This window comes from Numenius arquata, chromosome 6 (assembly GCF_964106895.1).
Source record: "Numenius arquata chromosome 6, bNumArq3.hap1.1, whole genome shotgun sequence".
Lineage (NCBI taxonomy): Eukaryota > Metazoa > Chordata > Aves > Charadriiformes > Scolopacidae > Numenius > Numenius arquata.
In genome coordinates this window covers 64885758-64907982 of record NC_133581.1, presented here as the reverse complement: position 1 = coordinate 64907982, position 22225 = coordinate 64885758, and the positions used below count along the sequence as shown (strand labels likewise).

Below are 22225 nucleotides of genomic sequence, written 5' to 3'. Positions count from 1 at the left end.
CGGGTGCAGGAAACGTTGCTGTAATCATAAGTGTATATTATATTAGCATAATATCAATAAGACTTTTGCCGTCTCCTTCATGTTCTTCATTGTGGCAAGACTTTTAAGCTAAAAAGAAATTATTTTTGCAATCGTGTTCTCCGTGACATAAACATAATTTAATAAAACCAGTTTGAGTTCTTAGAGGAAAAGAAACATTTTCAAGAAACAGTGCAACCGTAGAGTACGTCTGCTTTTTCTCATGCTGTGATCCATATTGACTCACCGGGTAACACCAAACGAAACCCAGCGCTGTTGGACTCCGCTAGACCCATAAAGACAGCTCTGAATTTTCAAAATTGTCGACAGCTTTTGAATTACTATTTTGCCTCATCAACAGGAGCTGTTGGACACTGACTGGACACTTTGAGTTGGTAGATGAGATGATAGATCCCAGATTTTTCGGCGTTTTAGACTGTAACTGGGTGTGCCCATCATCCTGTGCCGGCAAATTCTTACATGTAAAAGTCACCAAATTACTATACAGAAGTGAAATGGTATCAAATACAAACTCAAATACAATTGTACTTGCCCTGGAGCTCTGGACTGGAGAAAGTGGGTGTCGTGGTTTCGGCCGAATTTACCAAAACCAGACCAACAGATGTCCCTTCCCCCCTCCTCTGTCCCCCCCCCCCCCCCCAAAAGAGAGAGAGAGGAGAGAAAGAGATAAGGAGATTCAGAAGTTTAGAATGAACTAAACTACTTTAATGAAGAATTAATATTAAAATAAAAATAAAGAAGAAAATAATGAAATAGATACAATATATACAAAACCGTATCAAGCTCCCAGGATGACAGTCACGTCACCGGCAGGCACTGGGGAAGTCCCAGACTGGACTCGGCAATGAATGGGAACTGGATTCCAGCTCTGGAGTCAGGAACACACGGATCGGGATCAAAGGCAGATGAACAGAGTCCTTTCCGGACGTCGGCCATTGCAGGAAGAGGTTGACCCTTTGATCCCTCAGCTTTTATACTGAGCATGGGGCAGATGGGATGGAATACCCCAGTTGGTCAGGTTTGGGTCACCTGTCCTGTCCGCTCCTCCCCACCGATGTGACCCCTCTACGTTTTTTCCGTTTCCGACCCTCTAAGGGGCAAATAACGAAATGGGCTGCCCTTGGTTGTTATGGCAATAAGTATAAGCAAGGGCCTCCCTGCACACCATTCCTTGGCATGGAGCACAAACATTGGTCTGATCATTCTGAGAACGAGCAGTTTTCTCCACAATATGCCGTTAATTTCAGAGCGTTAGAGGAGGCCTAGCTAGGATGTAAAGTTACAGAACAGAAAATTGGTTCGGTTTTACTTCAAACCGGGACAGTGGGGTAAGTAGCTTATCAAAACCACCTCGGCAAAGATTCTGTGTCCTGTCCTTACAGGTCTGGAGCCAGGTCTCCTGTGGAGAGAAAAGCTGTGTGATGGTTATGAAGCCATTAAGAAATGCACAGTGCACCGGATGGTGTTACAGGAGAGCTGATGGCCCCTGAGTAACAGTCCTTTGGGAAGTTAGTACATAACTTTGGTGATTTCCATGGGAAGGCTATGGCAGTCTCTTGGAGCAACTTCAAACTGAACTATCTGTGACTGGGTCCCTTAAGCAGCATTTCTCCTGCCGTGCTTGATTTACCCGTAATGACTATTGTGCCACCCAAAGTGGAGGAGGTGAGTCTCTGAACCCCCAAATGAGCTGCCTGAGAGTGCAAGGAGGAGAGCAGAGCTTGCCCTGTGCTAGACTTGACCAGTCTTTCACACAAGTTGCGTTGGACAATGAAGGTAGAAGTTTGGGAGAGATGAGCTTACATTGGCCTGTTGTTTCATGACTGAAGGCATCTGACATCCCCAAGAATACTTCCGCCAAAACCAGGGCTGGTGTTCTGTCTGTTAGTAAAAACAAAAAAAAAAAAAGAGGAAAAGCAAAGGAATGAAAAACATGTTCTAGTTCTTAAATATTTAGATGTGTCTTTAATATTGCTGTGATTTCTGTGGGACTGTGCTGCACTGGTTGAAGCTAAACACTGGAAGTCTTTTCAGTTGTGGTCACTCATTTCTCCCAGGCAATTCTTTTCCGGCCTAAAGGAAGTGATTTTCTTTTCACTTTCTACAGGAGTACAGCCCACCATTATTTAAAAAAATATTTATTAAAAAAAAATTATTTGACAGTATCATCCTCAAATGCTGCAGCTGACAGTAATTTCACTGTAGCACGGTCATGTTTTCATAAGGGGTGACTTGGAAAAAATTGTATGTTTCTAGACAGGACAGAAGATGATGACAAAAATACAAATTGGGATAGTAAATAGGAAAAAGCAAACAAGGCCTCATCTTTGTCCCTGGATAGCGCTGTCTCCTTCTGAGTCTGTATTAAATGAAGCTGTAGGAAGAGAAGACCAAAGTATACTCTACAACCATGCATTTTCTGGGAAGAGATTGAAAGAAATACAGTCTCGCCGTTCTGCATCGTCAGGTAAAACATACGTCCCCTTCAGACCGGGCAGAGTTTGCCCCGCTCTTTTCCAGTCCTGAGCATTTGTGCCAATATGAATATATCAAACGCTGAATGTGGTACTTCGCTTAGTCTAGGGTTTAATCACTGGGAGCTGGCTCAAGGGTGAGTGCTTGTCCCAGTTGAACTGAGTGCTGACTCGTTATCAAAGTGCCTTATAGTAATAATATAGTATAGGAATGGTTTGTATAGGAATGTGCTTGGATTATAGAAGATACTTCAGGTGGAAGCAATTCTATTCGTATTCAATGAAGATGAAAAGGAAAGATACAAATGTATAGCTCGTAACAGCAAATGGGTGTTTTTGAGAATCGATGGCAAATAAGGAACCTGTAATAGCATGTCCCGTAGGACTGAGACCATGTGTGTACATTGTACCAGATCTTTACAGTGTCCTTCCGACAGAGAAAGACAGCTTGCTCTCAGGATTGTGTTTACAAGTAACTGTAAGAAAGGCTGCTAAAAATTCCATTTTATTTTTCATCCTGATAGGCTGAACTGCATTTTCCATGGTATCTTATACCTAAAGGGAAATTTAAGAAATGGAAATTAAAAATCAACCTGCTTATGCACCCTGCATCCTGTAAAGAATTCTCAGTGGAACTGCTGGTTTGCCAGAGATGTTTTTTCCCTTGTGGACAAATCAGATTACTGCTTTTGTGCCTTATCTGCAAAAGAGAGACGGTATTTCTTGACCTTTTAGATACTTGCAAAGTTAAAGCAACAAATATTTGTCATTTGCTTCTCGGACACAAAATTTTCTGGTACTTTTCTGGTAAGTACTAGGACTTACTCATATGAATCATGATTTCCCAGAAAGGCTTTATCTTCTATCAAAGCCTAGAAGACAATTTAAGGCTAGGGAAAGGCAGGTAACAGAAAACCGTGCTACGTATTTGACAATTGTAACCCTTCTGAAGATTTTAATGTGTTTTACCTTCAGGTTATTAACACCCTGCAGCAAGTCATCACTTCAGCCTAAAGGTTTGTGGAAGAAATAAGCAATACATGGAACTGGATGCAATTTAATTTTACATCTGTTCATTCGGGACCTCGATGAATGATACACGGGGAGAGGTGGAAGATGGTGAATTTCACAGAGAATGCAACTGAGAAGTGCATTATTAATCATGACATCCACCAGACATTATCCCCTGTGGTGTACATATTTGTATTTATATTGGGCTTGCCCGCTAACTGCCTGTCACTCTACTATGGGTATTTACAGATCAAGGCTAAAAATGAATTGGGTATCTACCTTTGCAATTTGACTGTAGCAGACCTGCTCTACATATTTTCTTTGCCTTTTTGGCTTCAGTACGTTTTGCAGCACGACAATTGGACCTACGATGAGACGCTGTGCAAAATTTGTGGCATCCTCTTGTATGAGAATATCTATATCAGCGTGGGCTTCCTCTGCTGCATCTCCGTCGACCGCTATCTTGCAGTCGTGCACCCTTTTCGATTTCAACGGTTTCGGACAATGAAGGCCGCTGTGATCGTGAGCATCGTTATCTGGACCAAAGAAATAATGACGTGCTGCTTTGTCTTTACACACGGGGAGATCAGTATGGATGCCGAGAGCCACGTGGTGTGCTTCGAGCACTACCCCATCAAGGAATGGGAGCACAACATCAATTACTACCGCTTCTCTGCTGGCTTTCTTTTCCCCTTCTTCCTGCTGGCCTTCTCTTACTGTGGGATTTTACGAGTTGTCCACAAGAGTCACGGCACTCAAAAGAAGAAGAAAATCCAAATCAAACGACTGGTTTCAAGCACTGTTTTCATTTTTTTAGTTTGCTTTGGACCATACCACATTCTACTTGTGGTTCGCAGCTTGTTGGAGAACAACTGCTCATTTGCTGGGAAAATATTTAATATTTACCATTTTTCTCTCCTATTGACTACTTTTAATTGTGTTGCTGATCCAGTATTGTACTGTTTTTCCAGTGAAAGCACTTACCAGAACTTTGCCAAGATGCGAGACTCTTGTTTAACATGTTTAGGGTGTCTGAGGACTGAGACGAAGGAATTGTATCCACTGAGTGCTCCAGAAACTCCCAACAGAACACAGCATGAGCAACAACCAGGGTTATTACAAATATCACATGATAGTACCGGAATGAAGCAGTCCACAACTAACATGGGCAGCCTTTAGCATTCATCAAAAAAGGACATTAATCTGAAATTTGCAGCTATGGCCGTGTTTGTGTATCCATCTGATTTATCCGTGCATTACAACTACGTTACCTCCCGAAGGCTAATTAGCAATGCAGTGGAGAGAGGTCATTTCTGGAGGTGCTTGGACCTTGGCAATAGTGAGGAAAGCACATGCTAAGTCAGTTCAGTTGCCATCACGGGTCTGTTGCCGTTGTGGTACCACTCAAAACCTGTTGTCTTGATGACTGCGTTGGCTGGAATAAGCTAGTACTCGTGGTGCGTGGTTCTGTTGAATTTGTTTTAACTGCTCTCTGTTTGCTGTCATCATCTGTTGAAAAGGTTGGAGACAGAACAAATTACATGTCCCCATATGTACTTTTAAGAAGAAAAATAATTGCATTTCTGTAATATCCCTGTAATTCTCTGAAATAACTTCTCCTTCAGCCAGTTTCGAGGCCTGCAGGGACCGTGCCAGAACCAACCTCCTAAAATAATCCAATAACATGAGATGTTCTGGGAGAACACGCAACAAGGAACTCAGCATCTGCCGAGTCCTTCAGTCTGTTGATTGACTGTTGAATCTCAGACAGCTGAACGTCATCATAAGGCTCCTGTTGACTTCCAGAGGTATGAGAACTCTTGGCTCCGGTGGAGATAGAGAATTTGGTCTGTTGCCTTGGAAAAGACCAGGAGGTTGGTAGTACCTGAGGTGCTTTGAACCCATGTGCTTCTCTGAATCACTGTGTTCAAAGAAAATTTAGTTACAGCCGAATTCTACTAAACCTTGCTAAGGTTTGGGTTGTGTCCTTCAAAATTTGTGTGTCTTGGGCAGCATAGACCATTCAGGCAATTAAATAACAGTCCATTTGTCAGGGAAACTGGACATGGATTCTGCTCAAACTTTGTTTTCTCCCACAGATACTAGAGCTTAGGGTTTGGTCATTGCTCAGTAAATACAGTATCAGAAATACGACGTATGAATGATCTGTGTTTCCTGGTTTAGACAGAAACAAAATGCAGGAATAAGTGGAGATAATGGCAATTAAAGACATGCTCTATGCTATTGTTTCTACCGCTATCTCCTCTCTAGGTTTGTTTTGTTTTTTTTTTCTTTCTTTGTTATACTAATGGATCCTGTATGATTCTTCTTTGTGATCCGTTCATCATTCCTTCTTGTAACTCTTACACTATGGCTATTGCCTTGTTCTTTCATGTCCCCGGTTTCCAATCTTTCTTGAAACACCTCTCTCTCTGCAACCTGGAGCTGGTAACTTGCAGTGGTGTAACCAGTTTTGTTTCTTTTTTTTTTTTTTTCAAAAATGTCAAAAGAACCTCTGGACAGATGGTCTAGTCCCGGTATCTGAAGGATGTCATTGTAAGACAGCCTTGCTTGTCACCTGTTACTAAAAGGCAATATATTCTAACGGTCTTCTGGAAACCACCTTGAGAGTGCAATATGAGAAATAATTAGGGGATGTGTTAAATAAAGAATGTTTTTATTATTTTCTTCCTTATGTTTGTTCGCTCTGTGTTTGAAGTAACTGTCTTATGGCTTTGGCCCACGGTTTCTGTTTGTGAGAGGACAGATCCTCTCCTCCCTCCTCTTGCAGAAAGGATTCATGGCCCCGCTCCCAGGAGGGGATTAGGTTTGCTTAGCTTAACATTTGGTTTGTTTAATTATTTTACATTTCTTTATACTTGGACCACTCACCAAGCTGGATTAATTACCTTATACATGCATTTTTACTTCTGACTATTAGTGCTATTCAGCTTTATTTTTTCCTAATCTTTCCTCTGATCTCCTCTGTCTCTATCAAGGGGGTTGTAAGACTTACGACACCCGTAGTGCCATTGTATGTTGTCGAGCACCGAGCCAACCGCTTGGACTCCCGTGACCTGGCAGGCTGCGAGACACACACGTGGCTTCTTCTAGGATGAATTATTTCTTCTCCTGTTTATGTTTTACTTCTTTACAGTAACCCACGTTGTTTAAATTAGATGGCTGGAATGCAGAGCATGCCATGTTCCACCGAATTGTCATCTGAGGGATTAAGGCTTCTCTGAGCTGGTACTTTGATGTGGTCAGTGTTGGTCAGCTGCTGCAGTTCAAAATGAGATAGAAACTTGTGTAACGGAGCCCAGATTCCGCTACAGTTCTCAACATTTAACCTGCTAACCCGTAACAGAAGGGGAAGGGGGGGGTCTTCTTTTTTTTTTTTTTCTTTTTGTTTTTTCTGAAGTCAGTGTTTTATCAATTCTTTCTATATTGCAACTGTTAGGCTTAGGCTGCAGAAGTGTACCCAGTATGGGAGGAAGGTAACTCTCATTCAAAACTTGTATTTTGGGGCAAAAAGAGCAAAAGCTTACAAAATTTGTAACAAAAGTTGGTGTTTGGAAAGAATAACATACATTGCAGCTGTCAGCGTAGTATGGCAGTGAGCTACGGAGCACGTAGCACACAGAGAAGGAAATGAGCTGCTTCTTTTCTGAAACAGACATTTTTAAATGATGCTAATTTCATTTTGTGGGTTCTGTGCAGCAGGAACACATGCCGTCCTGCGGGGTTGCTGGCCTCGCCAAAAACTCCAGCATTCACGTGAAATATTTTACTTAATATTTATAGTTTGGAGAGTTCGGAGACTTCTAAAGGAGCTGTTTTCTAATTGTGAAATTCAAAGATAGTTTCACTGCAACATCCTTCAAGAAGGCTTTAAATAAAATTAATCTAAAAAAATGAGTGATCCATAAAATAAATGCTGATAGATATTCAGACTCGCCAAAGCTCCCGACAAGTATGGCACTAGGATTTCTTTCTCTCACACGTGTTCAACTGTTTTAAGTTTTCAAAGGCTGCGTGTCCTCAAGGACTTCAGAGGATCAATGTTCAGAGTACGGTGGTGTTCGTGGTGCAAACTGATTTTTCTCATTCTCAAAAAGTTGTGTTTGTCTCACATAAGAGAAGGAAAATATAACTCACCTGCCAGAAAGAAAAGTAGATGCATCATTGTACTTTATACTGAATGCAAATGTTCTTTCATTTCTAATCATGCTTTAGCTTCTAAGCATTACTTTTTAATCACTATTTAATTAATTTATTCTTAACAACACGACACCCTGAAATGTCTACAGCCTTTCTGTATTACCCAGAAAGGGACAAAATATATAAATGGCAAACTACTAATAGGAAGGAGGCAAAGGGTACAGCTCTGCCCTTGGTGCGGAAGCGCTGCAGACGCTGCCCCTATTTTCATTAGCTCAGTCAAAGCCTTCCCCTTATCTCCTCACGCTTCCACAGACTATCCACCAGGGCCTGCAGGAGGTGTGCAGGGAGGGGCTGTATTTAACAACTTTCACTACTGCAGTGCTTCCTGGAGGATTTCTTTTTTTGTATTTTGAACCTCCCGTCTCCGCTGCAGCTGTTTTCCCCACCACAGAGTATTTTTAAATCCAAGCTGCTGCAAGAGTTACTTCCTCTTGCAGTTAGGAGGTCAGTAAAAGAGGAACAGCAGTCCAACATCATTTCATTTTAATGACAAGCTTTCTTTTATAAAAGACAGATCACCTCTTAGCACACAGTATCGTTTAATACCCAGTATCCATTATAAAATTACAGAAAAGAAAGGCAGACCAGATCATCCTGATGAGATCCCCTTCTTGCTTCACAGAGACGTTGTAAAGGTAACAAGGAAAGGTTGTGCGCAGCCAAGAAAAGTCACCTTTTTCTGATTGTCTGTGCCTTGTGAGAGCCTGGGGACCAAGGAAATGACACGGGAGCAGTTCTCGATACAGAAATCATTAGGACAGTCACTGCTGCACTTCTTGCAGCAGCTTTTCAATCATAAGCGAATGGGTGTCGTAGAAGGGCAGCCCATCCACCTCCATTTCCAGGCTGGCAGTTTTCCCACTGCGGACCCCGAGCCGCACGAGTGCTTTCAGAAGCTTTTCTTCCTTAAAAAAAAAATAAATAAATAGACTATAATTAAAATCCTGAATTAGACAAGAACATTCATTCAAGATCTTCATTTCAAACGTAGGGGAGGCTCTGACCCCATCCTCCGTAATAATTTTGGGTAGCAATTTGCTAGCGCTATTTTTAAATTGTCCCAAAGAATATATGTAGGATCTGGAAGTTAGGGACTGACAAAAGGCTGGGATTCTTGACTACTATTTAATTACTGAGTGATATTGTTGTTCCCCACAGTCCCTCAAGCAAGACGTTGGTAACAATTCAGAAGCACGAATCCCTTCTGCCTGGTTTCAGGTTCCCACGTTGCACAAAAACAGGCTCAGAGGAACCTCCACCCAAAGTTATCTCGGAAAACTACCTGCCGGTTCAGCAGCGTAGCAGCTGGCTGCAGAGGCATTTTTAAAGAGAAGAACAGTGGGGAAATGCGATCTCTGCGCGCCTGTTGCTTTCTATCATCTTTTCCTATTGATTTCATAAGAATTCTGGTTGCTTAGAAAAGGGGTGGGGGGAAAAGAAAACCCTGAAGTTGTGCTTCCTTGGGGTTCTCTGAAATAGCGTATACTTCCCTTTGTTTAGAATGGCAAATTTCTTGTTTACAACAGTTATTTGCTCGTTTAACAGTAATGTAAGCAGACAACAAAGCACGTTCCAAGTTGAGCTGTTAAAGTACACAGAGGGAACAGAATCCTGGGGTGTGAGTCACGGGCCAGTCAGCAGCGTGAGATGAAAAGATGGGCGAAAATCAACTCTGAAAAACCCCCGGTTCTGTGAACGATGAAATTAGAAGACCTGGTTTCAAAGGGATGTAGGTCCCTTTGTTGTGTGGCACAAACGGCTTTGCTCTTCATTTCACATGAAACATACACAGTAAAACTCCTTCTACTGTCTTAGTATTACTATAAAAAGAATTTATTTCTCTAATTCTGTTAATAAAAAGCTAAGAAAAATACAAAGCCTAGTCACGTCTCAGCTTCCCCCTGCCCCAACCCTGCAGTAATTTATATGAGACTTTGAAATAGTCATATACCTCTCTTTTTTTCCCCTTTCTTGGCTAGAAATGCCTTTTCTGGTCTTTGATCGGCTGTTCTGTTTCCATTTATGCGAGAGCCTGCTTTGATGGAAACTGCTACTGAAACAGCCCCACCGGTGTCCTTGACACACAGTTCGATAGGCTGGAATACTTCTTGTTTGATATTCCTACCCAATAACCTCCGGCAAAGACATTTATCTCCTGCAGACAAATTAATGATGAAAAATGCATAAAGGTAAAATGCCTAAATTTAAAAATGCCTAATATTCTTTTATTAAATATTAGGGTTTTTTTTTTTTCTAGGAAGATTGCTAAACCATAAAGAATACAACAGCTTTAGATCTGAATTTAGACACAATATGGTTGTATTTTATGTAATACAGTACGTGGCCAAAATATAAATATTTCTGAAAGAATTAAAGCATACCTTGCATGGGCAATTAGCAGAGAACTCAGTGTAATTTGGTAACCTGTTTACTTGTTAGAGCTCTCGGATCTGCTCACATGGGGAAAAAAGGCTTCCTTGCTTAATAGTATATAACTATGCCTGATAAACCGTATTCTATGATCAAATGCTATTGCTTCCATTTGTAAGGAACATACAGAATGTACAGTATATTTCCTTGCCTGAAAAGCGCTGCAATTTGCTCACAGTTCTCTCTTTAGTAAATAATTAATTATGTTGGGAGTGGGGTAACTAAAAAAATAATCAAATTAATAGATTAATTTGCACTTTATTGAGGAAAAAACCCTCCCTCACGAGTGACAGAGCTAATAAAGAACACTAAAGCAAATGTCACATCTTTTTATATTGCTCATTTGGAAAGTATTTCATATTCTTATAGGTCCTAATTTCCAAATAGTTAATTTCTTACCATGAGTAAAGAGTTCAGTAAAAGAACAACTGCCTGACATTTAAACCTGGCTGTGAGCAGGAAATGCAGAGTTGCCTGGAGGCTGCTCAGCATTAGCTACGTTGGGATATGTATGAATTAATGTATTTCCCTACAGTCACTTCAGTTTAAAAGTACCACGAACATCTGACAAGTCAAACCAATATTGTATCAACCAACATAATTCTGATTCAACTCCACAACCGAAAGGTAAGTAAAGATGGTTTAGATCAAATCGTTTCTTGCTTATCGTGTTTTCAGCGAGGAACAAATGCTTTGCAGTATCTCTTATTAAAATATACGTAAAGACTAATCCATGCACTTAGAACAATCTCAGCGGGGTTCTGTTCCCTGGGAACGGAGAGCTCCACAGGTCGGGGGCTGTGGCAGTGCAATCCTGGCAACGCTTGGACACCCAGCTGCAGAAAAACAACCTTTCTGTTTCAGGGGAAACCTTCCTTTAGTCAGTACGCGCTATAGTTTTCATGGAAGGAATGCCATTTTTGGAAGAAATATAAAGACGTTATAATAAAGCTGTCTGGTGCTTTGGCACTCCTTCAAATGTCTTCTTTCCAGTTACGAACAGGCAAACACAGACACCGAGGTGTGCGTGTGTGATGGTGTTCTTTATCGTACGAGGGTAATTATTATAGCATTAAAAGAAACTGAATTGGGCAGAAAGTAGCCATATAAACATAAATGGTCTGATTGACTTTTTGTACTAATGGAGTACCTGAACACTAATGTGTTCAATCTTCTGCACTGTTTACTAATTTATAATTAAAGATATCATATTCTCATCAGACACTTTGCAATTTTCTCTCCTCCGCAAAACTGTTTCCATTAATTTTATCTCAATAGATTTTCATATTGCACTTTCGATAGCCCATTATTGGATCATTATCAATATTCCCAGCTGTATAGCCTAGTAAAACAAAACCAAGAAGGATTTCCTGTACACAGTATCACATTTAATTACACTATCTCATTACCAGGAATTTGATCATAGTAGTTTTTAGGATATGTTAATTTAAAGGGCAAAAGAAAAGTAGATTTAACTGGAAAATATTTGACCATTTCACCATTGAAAAATGAAAAGCAGTGAATCTATTTTTGGAACAGATTGCACTGAAAAGTGCCGTACGCTTTGTTAAGTCCAAGGATAAGTGGCTGTGTGGCTACGTTAAACGTTGGGATCACTTTCAGTTTTATAACCTTTAGATGAAAAATCAAAATAGCAAGAATTAAAAAAAAAAAAAACCCACCCATGAGACCTACTCTAAAATACTTAAGAGGTGCTGTGTTGGAATTTCAGGCAGAATGTCCTGTCATTTTGGGAGAAATACCCCACCGCTGTGGGCAGTATCTGTGGGGACGGAGTACATTGTGCTCAGCATTCTTGGAGGTCACAACCTTACTGGTTTTGTCCAAGTCTCCATGGAGGTATTCTGCCCGTAAAATCGACTTGAAGTTCCTAAATTATTATAAATATGGTGGAACAAACATTACTCGATCATTGAGTGTGTGTGTGTATATATATATATATATATATATATTTTAAACACTGCCAAGTTAAAAATAAGACCCACGTGCTTCGCAGGATGAGCACAGATCACACTCATTTCTCACTCCTCTCAGTTATTTTACTGTTTCTCAGTCTGAAACCTTTGCATTCCCAGAATATCAGAGCTGCACTAGTCAAACCACATTTAAAAATCACACATCTGCAAGTCTTTCTCCAACTTTAATTTAGAAACATTCCAAACTAATTATAGAAAGGTTCCAACGTAACTAGGAAAGGTGCAGAGATCATAAGGAAGGTGCAGAGATCGGAAGTATGGAGTGGCTTCTGTATTAGGATTGTGACCCTCAATTTTTGGAAGAGAGACATCTAAAGGAGGATACAACAGAGATTTATAAAATCATGAACGATGCCAAGAAAGCGAACAGGGAATTTTAGCACTATATCACAATACGAGGATTTCTTGCACTGCCCATAAAATCTTGTCTTGTGCTTGAAGTCACAGCACACAAATACATTCATTTTTGAGGATTTTTATCTTCAATCTGTTCTGAGTCCTTTGCAGAATATTCTAAGTACAGTCTGGCTGCTCATTCACCAGGGATTCCCAAAAGACCATGTGAAAGGAAGCTGTTGAACCGGACTGGGCAGCATTTAGTGGCTGGTAGCCAACTCCATCTACATGTCACGAGCAAGTCACAGCTCCTTGGTCCTACAGAAATTACCTTGGTAACCGATGGAAGCGCCGACAGCCAGCCCGTCTTCTTTGATAATGCTGGAAACCCAACAGCTTTCCTCAGGTAGCGGTCATGTATTTCACAAGCGCTGAGAATATAGAGAGCGCAAGCGATGGCGTAGCCTCCCCAGTTAGAGACCCCTGCGAAAGAAAGTCACCGTGAAACCAAACTGGAAAAAAATGAACATTGGTTATTGCAAAAATACCGAACCCGGATAAGTCACTGGGCACAAACAACCGAGCCTCGTGTGGCGATGGTGAAATGGAACGTGGATAAGAATTAAATACTGACATGAATTCGGAACATTTCTTTCAGAACTAGACAATTGCTTAAAATATTAAAGTGTTTTCAGTATTATTTCAGATTGAATTTCTGCAAGTTTCCATCGAGCTTAGCTTGTGGTTTGTCTTTCCAACAAAGCAAAAACTCACACGGGGACGGTCTATGACACAATTCCGCTTGGATTGATGAGACGTCCGTGAACTGCGCGGAGCTGTGCTACAGCCCCGTGTCTTTTGCTTTGAACTGCCCAGAGGTAGGACAGGGAACTGCTGGAGGGGGTACAGCAGAGGGCTACAAAGATGATGAGGGGCCTGGAACATCTCTCTTATGAGGAAAGGCTGAGGGACTTGGGTCTTTTTAGTCTGGAGAAGAGAAGGCTGAGGGGGGATCTGATCAACACCTATAAATACTTAAAGGATGGGTGTCAAGAGGATGAGGCCAGTCTCTTTTCAGTGGTGCCCAGTGACAGGACAAGAGGAAATGGGCACAAACTTGAACATAGGAAGTTCCATCTAAACATGAGGAGGAACTTCTTCACTTTGAGGGTGGCAGAGCCCTGGGACAGCCTGCCCAGGGAGGTGGTGGAGTCTCTGTCTCTGAAGACGTTCAAAACTCGCCTGGACACGTTCCTGTGCAACCTGCTTTGGGTGGACCTGCTTTGGCAGGGGGGTTGGACTAGATGATCTCCAGAGGTCCCTTCCAACCCCACTGGGGTTCATTCATTCTGTGATTTTGTTGAACTAAACCAGGCACATATTCACCGGTGTCAGATTTTATAACGGAATGCTGTACCAGTGCAGAGAACCCCTTTTTGGTCACAAATGATGACTGACTAAAGAGTTCAGCTATTTTATAACATACGAAACCATGGTGAAACTAATTCTCTGTGTCTTGATGATGTGTCCTTGGTAACATATACAAAAAAACATTCTAACATAGTTAATATCCATTAATTTTCAAACCAGTCTACACAGTCTTGTTTGTCAGCTTCTTTGTCAAGGCTGTACTGGCGATCATTAGATTTGAAACTTGCTGTGAGAGGTTACGTCTGCTGCCTGATACCTTTTCCAGAGATGCAGAATAGCAAAATTTTCAAAAAGTGTGGAAGTTGTTTTAGTTCATGCAGTTTTCCGCGCTTAAACATGTCCAAACCTCTGCCTCCCTTCTCTTTGCAGGGTCTGGGCGTGAGGTCTGCGCTTTCAAAGTAAGAATCATCGGAATTGCCAAAACAGCCACCATAGATACTGTACACATATAGCCGTAAGAAGCAGACGTAATTATCATCACACTCTCATTTCTCCCAAAAAACTGCTGAAAAATCATATGTGCATAGACATTTCAATTCCTACACAGATCACTCCTGCGGTCCTCCTTGTTATTTTATTTTAAGTGTGATTTTTCAAGAATATTTAGGATTTGCCCAACTATTTCCAATTAAATGCCCTTTCTTCAAGGAACATCCTCGATTTGCAGTCATTCCTGCTGGAGCCATAGTTGCTTAACTATTCAGAAAACGGACATAATACAGAGACAAATTTGGTGATGACTTGGTCATACAAAGAAAGGGCCAATACAAATTAGTTGGAAAGACAGATGTTTTCTTGTCAATTATATTCGCAAATATCAACAATTCTCCCCCCCCAAAGAAAAAAAAAAAAATCCCTTACCAGCTACAATAGTAAAATCAGCTTCAACATCACAAGCTATAACATCTCCATTTTTTATGTGCTTCTTCACAGCATCTTTTACTTTGCCCATTCCTAATTCATTTCCTCCATCTCCAACACCTTGATTAAAAGAGAAAAAGACCAAATGAGTATGAAGCCAGCACGTAAGTAACAAGCCATTCAGAAAGCATCCCGTCTCTTCCCCAGAGTCTCTGTGACGGGACACAGCGCCGCACGAGACGATTTATCCTTTTTCATCAAAGAATGAATACTGTGTAAATGAACAGAATACTGTGAATGAACTAGCTGACAGCATCACCTATCGCATGCTAACGTGGAAGTGGAGATCAAAAGAAATCAAATTTAAAAAAGAAATCAAAACTACCCAGTGCTCATGAACTGCAGACAGAATTAAGGTAGTAAACTTTGCTTATGCAAGGCCTTAAGTGGGTGTTCTATATAATGCATTACCGTAAGCACCTTAGCACAAATTGAGAAAGAAGATAGAAAATGAATCCCAAATAAACCCAAGAGCCTACGATTCGTCAGGAAGGCAAGCATAGAAAAATTTGGCTTGTTACAAACTTTAAGTAAAAAAAAAAGAGATTAAATATAGCAATTATTGCAGAAAGATAAGCAAAAATGTACATAAGGACTTTGACAGAAGTAGGACTTACTGCCCCGGCAATCTGTTTCACACACTCCACTATCAATGTGCCCCAGCGTACAGAGAGCCCAACCCTGTGTACTGTTACTGTTTTTGGTTTTTCTAGCAATTTTTGAAAAAAATAGCCGTTGTTTTTTTTTTTTTAAGTGTTCTTATATTCTTATATCTTACACAGATTTTTGTCGGCCAAGTAGAAACACTGTATTTCTCAGTGATTTCAGTAAAATCAATGGGACCTATGTCATTTCAGGAAAATTCTGGGCAACCCTGTATTTGGGACATAAAAATGTTAGGTGGCATTCAGAGGTCTGGAGATGAGGATAACACATAAACTAGCAGCTTACATGAAAGCTGGATAGTACCTCTAGTCTCTTACTAATGTCTAAAAAAACAACCACAGAAAATTCCATCCATTTAAATAGAAATTAACATTTCTCTTTCACCTGTTAGTCTAAATGGCATCTTCTCAAGTTTGAAGATTTTATAGAAAAATCCTAGTTAATATCTGTGAAACAGAACAGTGAAGAGCTCCAAGTCCTCACTGCAGTGCATCATACTGGAATCTGAAATGTGACTGTGCTCTAATGCATAGCATGTGTTACAGGAGAGAAGTTACAGTATTTATAATTTACACTTCAAACCCTGAAAATTTATAATTTTAACACTTTGAGCAACTGCATAAATATCTCACATTAGTCTGCAGCGAATTTCTTCTTTAAGTGAAAGTTATTTCTCAGCAGCAATTTTTTATTTCCTTAAGTCTAAATAGTCAAGGGAAGCGTAACTGAGTGACACATAACTTACATAAAACGATTTGCCATGAAAAAGCTAATCTTTTTTCTCATCTGCTTTAATAATCTGTTCAAATTTATTCTGGCGTTGGCATTTGCTGGTGCTTTCTAAAATCTGTTTGTTGGTAGCATTCTTCAAATCGGTAATGACACAATCATGGTTCTTCTATCATCATGTATAAAAATATTCAAAAGCCAAAATTTTGCTCTTCGTATTCTTTTAAAAGGCTAACGTGAATTCTTGTCCTTTGAAGATCATCAATAGTTTCTTTAACTGAAAGATACTAATCCATTTCTCAGGGGGGTTTTGGAACCAACCAGCCTTGCTTTGGTTTTTCTTGTCTTTGTGGAAGTCCTGTCAGCAGGACGGCTACGGAGCTGGCAGATCTGCTGCGGTGGATGGATTCCATGGGCATTACACTGGGAGGGAAAGAACACCACGCCGAAAATTCTCCTGTACCATCTGTTTTCTGCTCCCTCTCCACGTCGGCAGAGGACCGCCTTTCACTGTGGACTTCTAGAATGAGCTTCACCTGACAGAACGCAGCCATCGACACGCGAGCTACTCAGCTAGACCGGCTTTACAGCCAGCAGAGAGACACGGGCCCTTCAAACGTTCCCTTCACCTCACCCCGAGGCAGACAGCTCAAGCGCAGATGTCTGAAAGAAGACAAGAGGAATCCTCTTCTCCTGAAGGCCGGAGTGCTTTCCGGGCAGAGGAAAAAGAATTCTGTCGGATCTTCCATACAAGTTTTCACTGACTACATTGTTTTCTGAAACTACATTCATGAAAAATGAAGGAAACATCACTCTTCTGCACTAAAAATCATTTGTATGAAAAGGAAACGAGAGCGACCACATTTTTTCATGCAGTGCTTTGGGAAGCTTTTCACTAGCTCCTATAGAAATAGCATAGAGCCGTGTCAATCCTGTGACAGCTGAAAAAAATAGCATGTGGTTTCGGAAACGTCTCTTAGTCTTTTATTTCGATCTCTTGTGGAAAATGAGTCCTTCCAACCTCAGTCTTTCACGTCTTCTAATTTTGTATATTCCTGAAGGTTGCTGCTTACTCCGTGACTTTTTATGCTACTGGTACCCGTACAACTGTAGGCATGGTTCACGATTGCCCTGTGGTCAGACTCCTAGATCAGATTTTTTTTTAAACACATATCTTATTTTAAATGTAAAACCTGACAGCAATTAATGAGCGTGCAACACATGATCTAATAGTTCCCTCTGCGCCTACAAACACAGTATTTCTTGCTACTGAGCACACTATATGGAAACTTCTGTGAGGCTAAAACTTGACCTTTCTTATAACCTTTTCTAGTCTATAAAGTTCTCCGAGTACTCTGCCCTGATGGGTGCTGTACAATATTTGCATTTTACTTTGGAACTAGACATATGCTGCCTGAGAAATTTATCATGATCAGTAGCAATACATGGGCTGCCCAGAGAGGTGGTGGGGTCTCCGTCTCTGGAGACATTCAAACCCCACCTGGACACGTTCCTGTGCAACCTGCTCTGGGTGGACCTGCTGTGGCACAGGGGGTTGGACTAGCTGATCTCCAGAGGCCACTTCCAACCCCGTATCATTCTGGGATTCTGTGATCAGAGGCAAGAGGCAAAGGCCACAGCCCAGCTTCGTTAAGCTAGGCTTTGCAGAAATATATTGAAAAAGCCAAAACCCCAAGAAATTGCAAGCAAATTAAAAATAAAACAGACAAAGAAAAAAGTCAGTGTGATAAGCAAAATAAGAAATGTTAACTAGGTAACAGACATGTAAGAAAAAAATTACATTGTTTTTCTATAGATACTCAATTAGTTCTGCAGCGTAGAATATCGACCTACTCAAATTCCACGGGAGAACACAGCAGATACCTTCATTGGTTTTTGAAGCCTAATGACTTGTTAAATCATTTTCTATGCAGAGAAAATTCACGGCAATGGGACACAGTGGATCTGGATAACTGCTGCTTTCCTACTTATTGACAAGCTCCTGGTATTTTTAATTAATGCCATTTCATAGTATATTTGAATATTCACAGAGTGTTTTAAAACAAACTAAATTCCTGCTGAATGGATTCAAATTCCCACCGTGCAGAACACTCCAAATTCCACCAAATCAGGAATATACTCTGAGCTGCTCTGGGTGATATTTTAGGACATCGGGGTATTTTTATTAAAGGAATCAGGATGTGATGTTACGTAAGTAGCTGGAGAGACCAAGTCCTTGTATCGATAGTCTAAAATCAGGGACAAGATCATTAAAATTAACTGCAGCTGATAAAGCTCTGAGGCATTTTCCTAAACATCTTTATGAAAGAGCTTTTTCTCTCTTTATTCAGTCAATCTTTGGCTTCTCTGCTGAGATTGCCAACAGAGGGCCATCTAGAGTGCTGCTTTCTGAATGTTGGAGGTTACTCCTTAGGAATAGGGCAGAAATGTGAATTAAGTCCAAGTAAAATGTATTACAATTTTTTTAAGATAATACAAAAAATACCAGTGAACTCTTCTGCTACACAGCTTTTAAATTATCCCAATACAGTGCAATCACACTCTGCATTATCTCCGCAGGACATCTCTAAATTCTGTGGAAACATTTGAAAAACATCACTACTGAGAAGTTAAAAGTTCCAGTGCTTTTGGTAACACAGGAGTGAATCCACAGCGCTACAAGAAGAAAAAACCAGCCAAATCAGGAGACGTGGTGTGACGTGACTTAAATCAGCCCAGCATGGACACTTATTTCTAGTTTTGTGACACTTACTTCTAACTTTGTTTCTAATGTTTATAGAATCATAGAATCATCCAGGTTGGAAGAGACCCTTGGGATCATCGAGTCCAACCATCTACCCTACACTACAAAGTTCTCCCCTATATCATATCCCCCAACACCACATCTAAACGGCTCTTAAACACATCCAGGGATGGTGACTCAACCCCCTCCCTGGGCAGCCTGTTCCAGTGTCTGACCACTCTTTCTGTGAAAAATTCTTTCCTAATGTTCAGTCTAAACCTACCCTGTTGGAGCTTGAAGCCGTTCCCTCTCATTCTGTCATTAATTACCTGTGCGAAGAGACCAGCACCAACCTCTCTACAGTGTCCTTTCAAGTAGTTGTAGAGAGTGATATATATTGATATATATATTATATAATCCTGTATTTCCTAACTCCGTTTTGGGCTACACAGTGTAGCACGAAGCATTTGATTCTACAAGCCCGTTGTACAAGGTTTTCTATATCTATGGGAGTCCTTGATCCACACCATATTCTTTCAAAACCAGACACAAGTCCGTTTTCAGGACAAAAAGGACAATCAACAACAGAGAGGAGCACCGTGCTGACATCAGCACTCTTATTAGATGCATTAGTCAATGCTTATGTAGTTTTGGCAGGAAGGACAACGTCCTCCTTTACAGATTATTATTGTATATGTATATTTTGTTAGAGAAGGCACTATTATAATAGATGCAAATACGCATTCCAAGAGAACACACTGCTATAAGGCAGTATAAACTAAGATTCTATCCAGATTGCTGGTTTAACACAGGTGTAACAATCATAAAAATAAGTATAATATTTTAATATGTAATGTTTCTATTCAGTAGTCATTTGCTTTCTATGCTGCCCTTTGCACATAAAACGACACTTAGAGAAGCATCTGTATGCACACTGACGTATAGATAATGCACACATCTGGGCCTGCCTTTTTGTCCTTAAATAACTCTGAAATCGACTCCTCCATTTTTTTTCGGTTGTGAGAACCCTTCAGCAGAAACCTCTAATTCTTCTCCAGCAACGGTCTCTAAATTCAGCCGCGACAAGCAGCTGTAGCCCCCAAAGCCGTTCCTCAGCACCTGCCTCCTGTTCCCCTTCGCTTCCAGGAGGAGTCCCTGGGTTTGTGCATCTCTTGCTTCTGAGAACAGAAGACAAACTCACACCTACCTGTTGTTGCGACTCCTGGAATGGTTTGGGCAGCTAAAAACAGTTCATCTATGGGATCCACCAGGTGTTTAATGTTAACTTTCCTGGCATTGTAGTAATTGCCGTCAGCAGCCATCCCAGCACGCTCTATCGCTATCAGGTGATCAAATCTGGTTAGAACGAGTGAAAAAACAAAGGAGAAGAGTCAAAGCTGTGATCCTCACGTAACAAACTCTCCTGTCGGCCGCTTCTACCGTTGCGTTCGGTTCTGCTTTTTGACCATTCGGGATTCAAGGTAAAACTTGGATGCTGTTTTGTTACTTCTGAGTGTAGTTCTCTCTGGTTTATTTTCAAAGGTTACTTGTTTCTTATAGCTCTAGGACAACTCAAACCACATTTGCCACCAAGAAAAGGTGAACCTCCTGAAATCCTTCTAACCAGTAATCTATCTGGCCTTCCTCTGTTTCACGTTAAAATACATAGTATCTGGTAAGACATCAGCTTCTCTGAGTGCTTTCAAAGAAAACAAGAAAGTGGCAAATTAATGATCATCTAAAACCTTGTTAGTGTAAATATAGTCTCTGCTTAAGGTACGTTGCTTAGCCAGTGCTCATTTATTTCTAGTTACGGAGGTTTTTTTGGTTTGGGCCTTTAGATTTAGGGGGATTTTTCTTTAAGTCTATGGCTATTTTGCTACTTATGAAAGTAGACAGATGAACCGCAGATGAACAGACAGATGAACGGTACTACGTTTTAAGCAGAATTTTAGTACTCAGTTCTGCTACTGTACATTAGAAGTAAGTTGTTTTGCTTCTGTTTCTCCAATTTTACTTTCAGGAGGTTACTAATTCTGTTGAATTACTAAGTGTTTTTGTGGGTGGGCCTACAGTGACCTTAAGGATGTTAGTCGTCTACTTTAAAGAAATACTTGCTTTACCTTTTTGGGACTGTGGGATCAATTGAAATAGAAACTGGCTGTAATTATATTATCCATAGCTATAAACCACATTTTTAAAACAAAAAATGAAGACAGCATCATGCATACTATTTCACTGAATTTCACTGAATTTTTAGAGTTGGAAGGGACCATAGAGATCATCTAGTCCAACTCCCCTGCTGAAGCAGGATTGCCCAGAGCATGTCAGAGCATGTTACTCGGGAAGCACATTGTTATTAAAGCACATAATTATAGCATGCATTACCCATGGAAAGAAATAGGAATTGAATAAGTTGCTGAAGCAAATACCAGGGTGAAAGATCTTTTTATTGAAGAGAACAAACTGAAGGCTACTACATTAAAATGCTTTACAAGGAAATATCAATAGAAGTGAGTAATGTATGCCTAATTAAAGGAAACGTTAAGTTGCCTGCTAAGTAATGAGATGTGTGTGTATAGCTACTTAACAAATTCTCCAGTGCATTAACCCTCCTCACACACTTTGTATAAATCTGCATTTTTGCCCAACGCTGTATACTCAACAATGCATATGCAAACAGCTCAAATCGATAGCGAGAAGAGCACGCATACACCTAGAACGTTGCCTTTGGCTGCCTAAAGACAATAGGATGATCACTCGCACAGCTGAAAAGCTTTCAGAAATTTTTTCAAAGGAAAAGAGCTATTGATACGTGAGGTACCGTTTCTTTTTTTGTACTCCAGAAATGTGTAACTGCAGAATAACATGGAATTCTGTACTCCATGTGTGCTCCGATATCAATGTTTGGTTTCAGAGTTGGTTCTCTTCATTCCAAGCCTTGAGGATTTACTAGTAACCATTATGCCTTCTTAGATGATGGTCATTATTTTTATTATAACTTTAGATAGTCGAGGTGTGACCCATTCTCAGAAACCAAATGCACATACCTAGGTCTTCCGGGATTCCCGTTCTCACACAAAAACATTAAAGCTGAATCAGCACTTTCCCTTTGATAACTCAACAGAGGGACAGGTCTCTTCAGGATTCCTGCAGGAAAACAAAATGCAATTTAGATACTATGTACTTTTTTTTTTTTTTGATGTGTGTTTGAGTAACTTTAA

The 22225-nt window shown here is 40.5% G+C and overlaps 2 protein-coding genes across 4 annotated transcripts in view; one reads left to right on the top strand and one right to left on the bottom strand.

Annotated features, from left to right (window-relative positions):
* The first annotated feature begins 3605 nt into the window (after nucleotides 1–3605).
* On the top strand, nucleotides 3606–4703 carry GPR68 (G protein-coupled receptor 68). The gene has a single exon (XM_074149740.1). It carries the CDS (start codon nucleotides 3606–3608, stop codon nucleotides 4701–4703), a length of 1098 nt encoding a protein of 365 aa, XP_074005841.1.
* Nucleotides 4704–8215: 3512 nt separating this feature from the next.
* Nucleotides 8216–22225, bottom strand: part of DGLUCY (D-glutamate cyclase) — a 48572-nt gene continuing 34562 nt past the window's right edge. For all 3 annotated transcript variants that reach the window (XM_074148643.1, XM_074148644.1, XM_074148642.1), the window contains 5 exons: nucleotides 22052–22151; nucleotides 20209–20357; nucleotides 14804–14923; nucleotides 12843–12994; nucleotides 8216–8653 (listed from right to left, as the gene is read on the bottom strand). In XM_074148643.1, coding sequence (XP_074004744.1) covers nucleotides 8510–8653; nucleotides 12843–12994; nucleotides 14804–14923; nucleotides 20209–20357; nucleotides 22052–22151 — 665 coding nt within the window. In that variant the 3' untranslated portion in view covers nucleotides 8216–8509. The remainder of the gene's footprint in view (nucleotides 8654–12842; nucleotides 12995–14803; nucleotides 14924–20208; nucleotides 20358–22051; nucleotides 22152–22225) is intronic.

Bases quoted from the DNA above. Each gene is read 5' to 3' on its own strand.
- GPR68 (XM_074149740.1), top strand. From the start codon at position 3,606: ATGATACACGGGGAGAGGTGGAAGATGGTGAATTTCACAGAGAATGCA.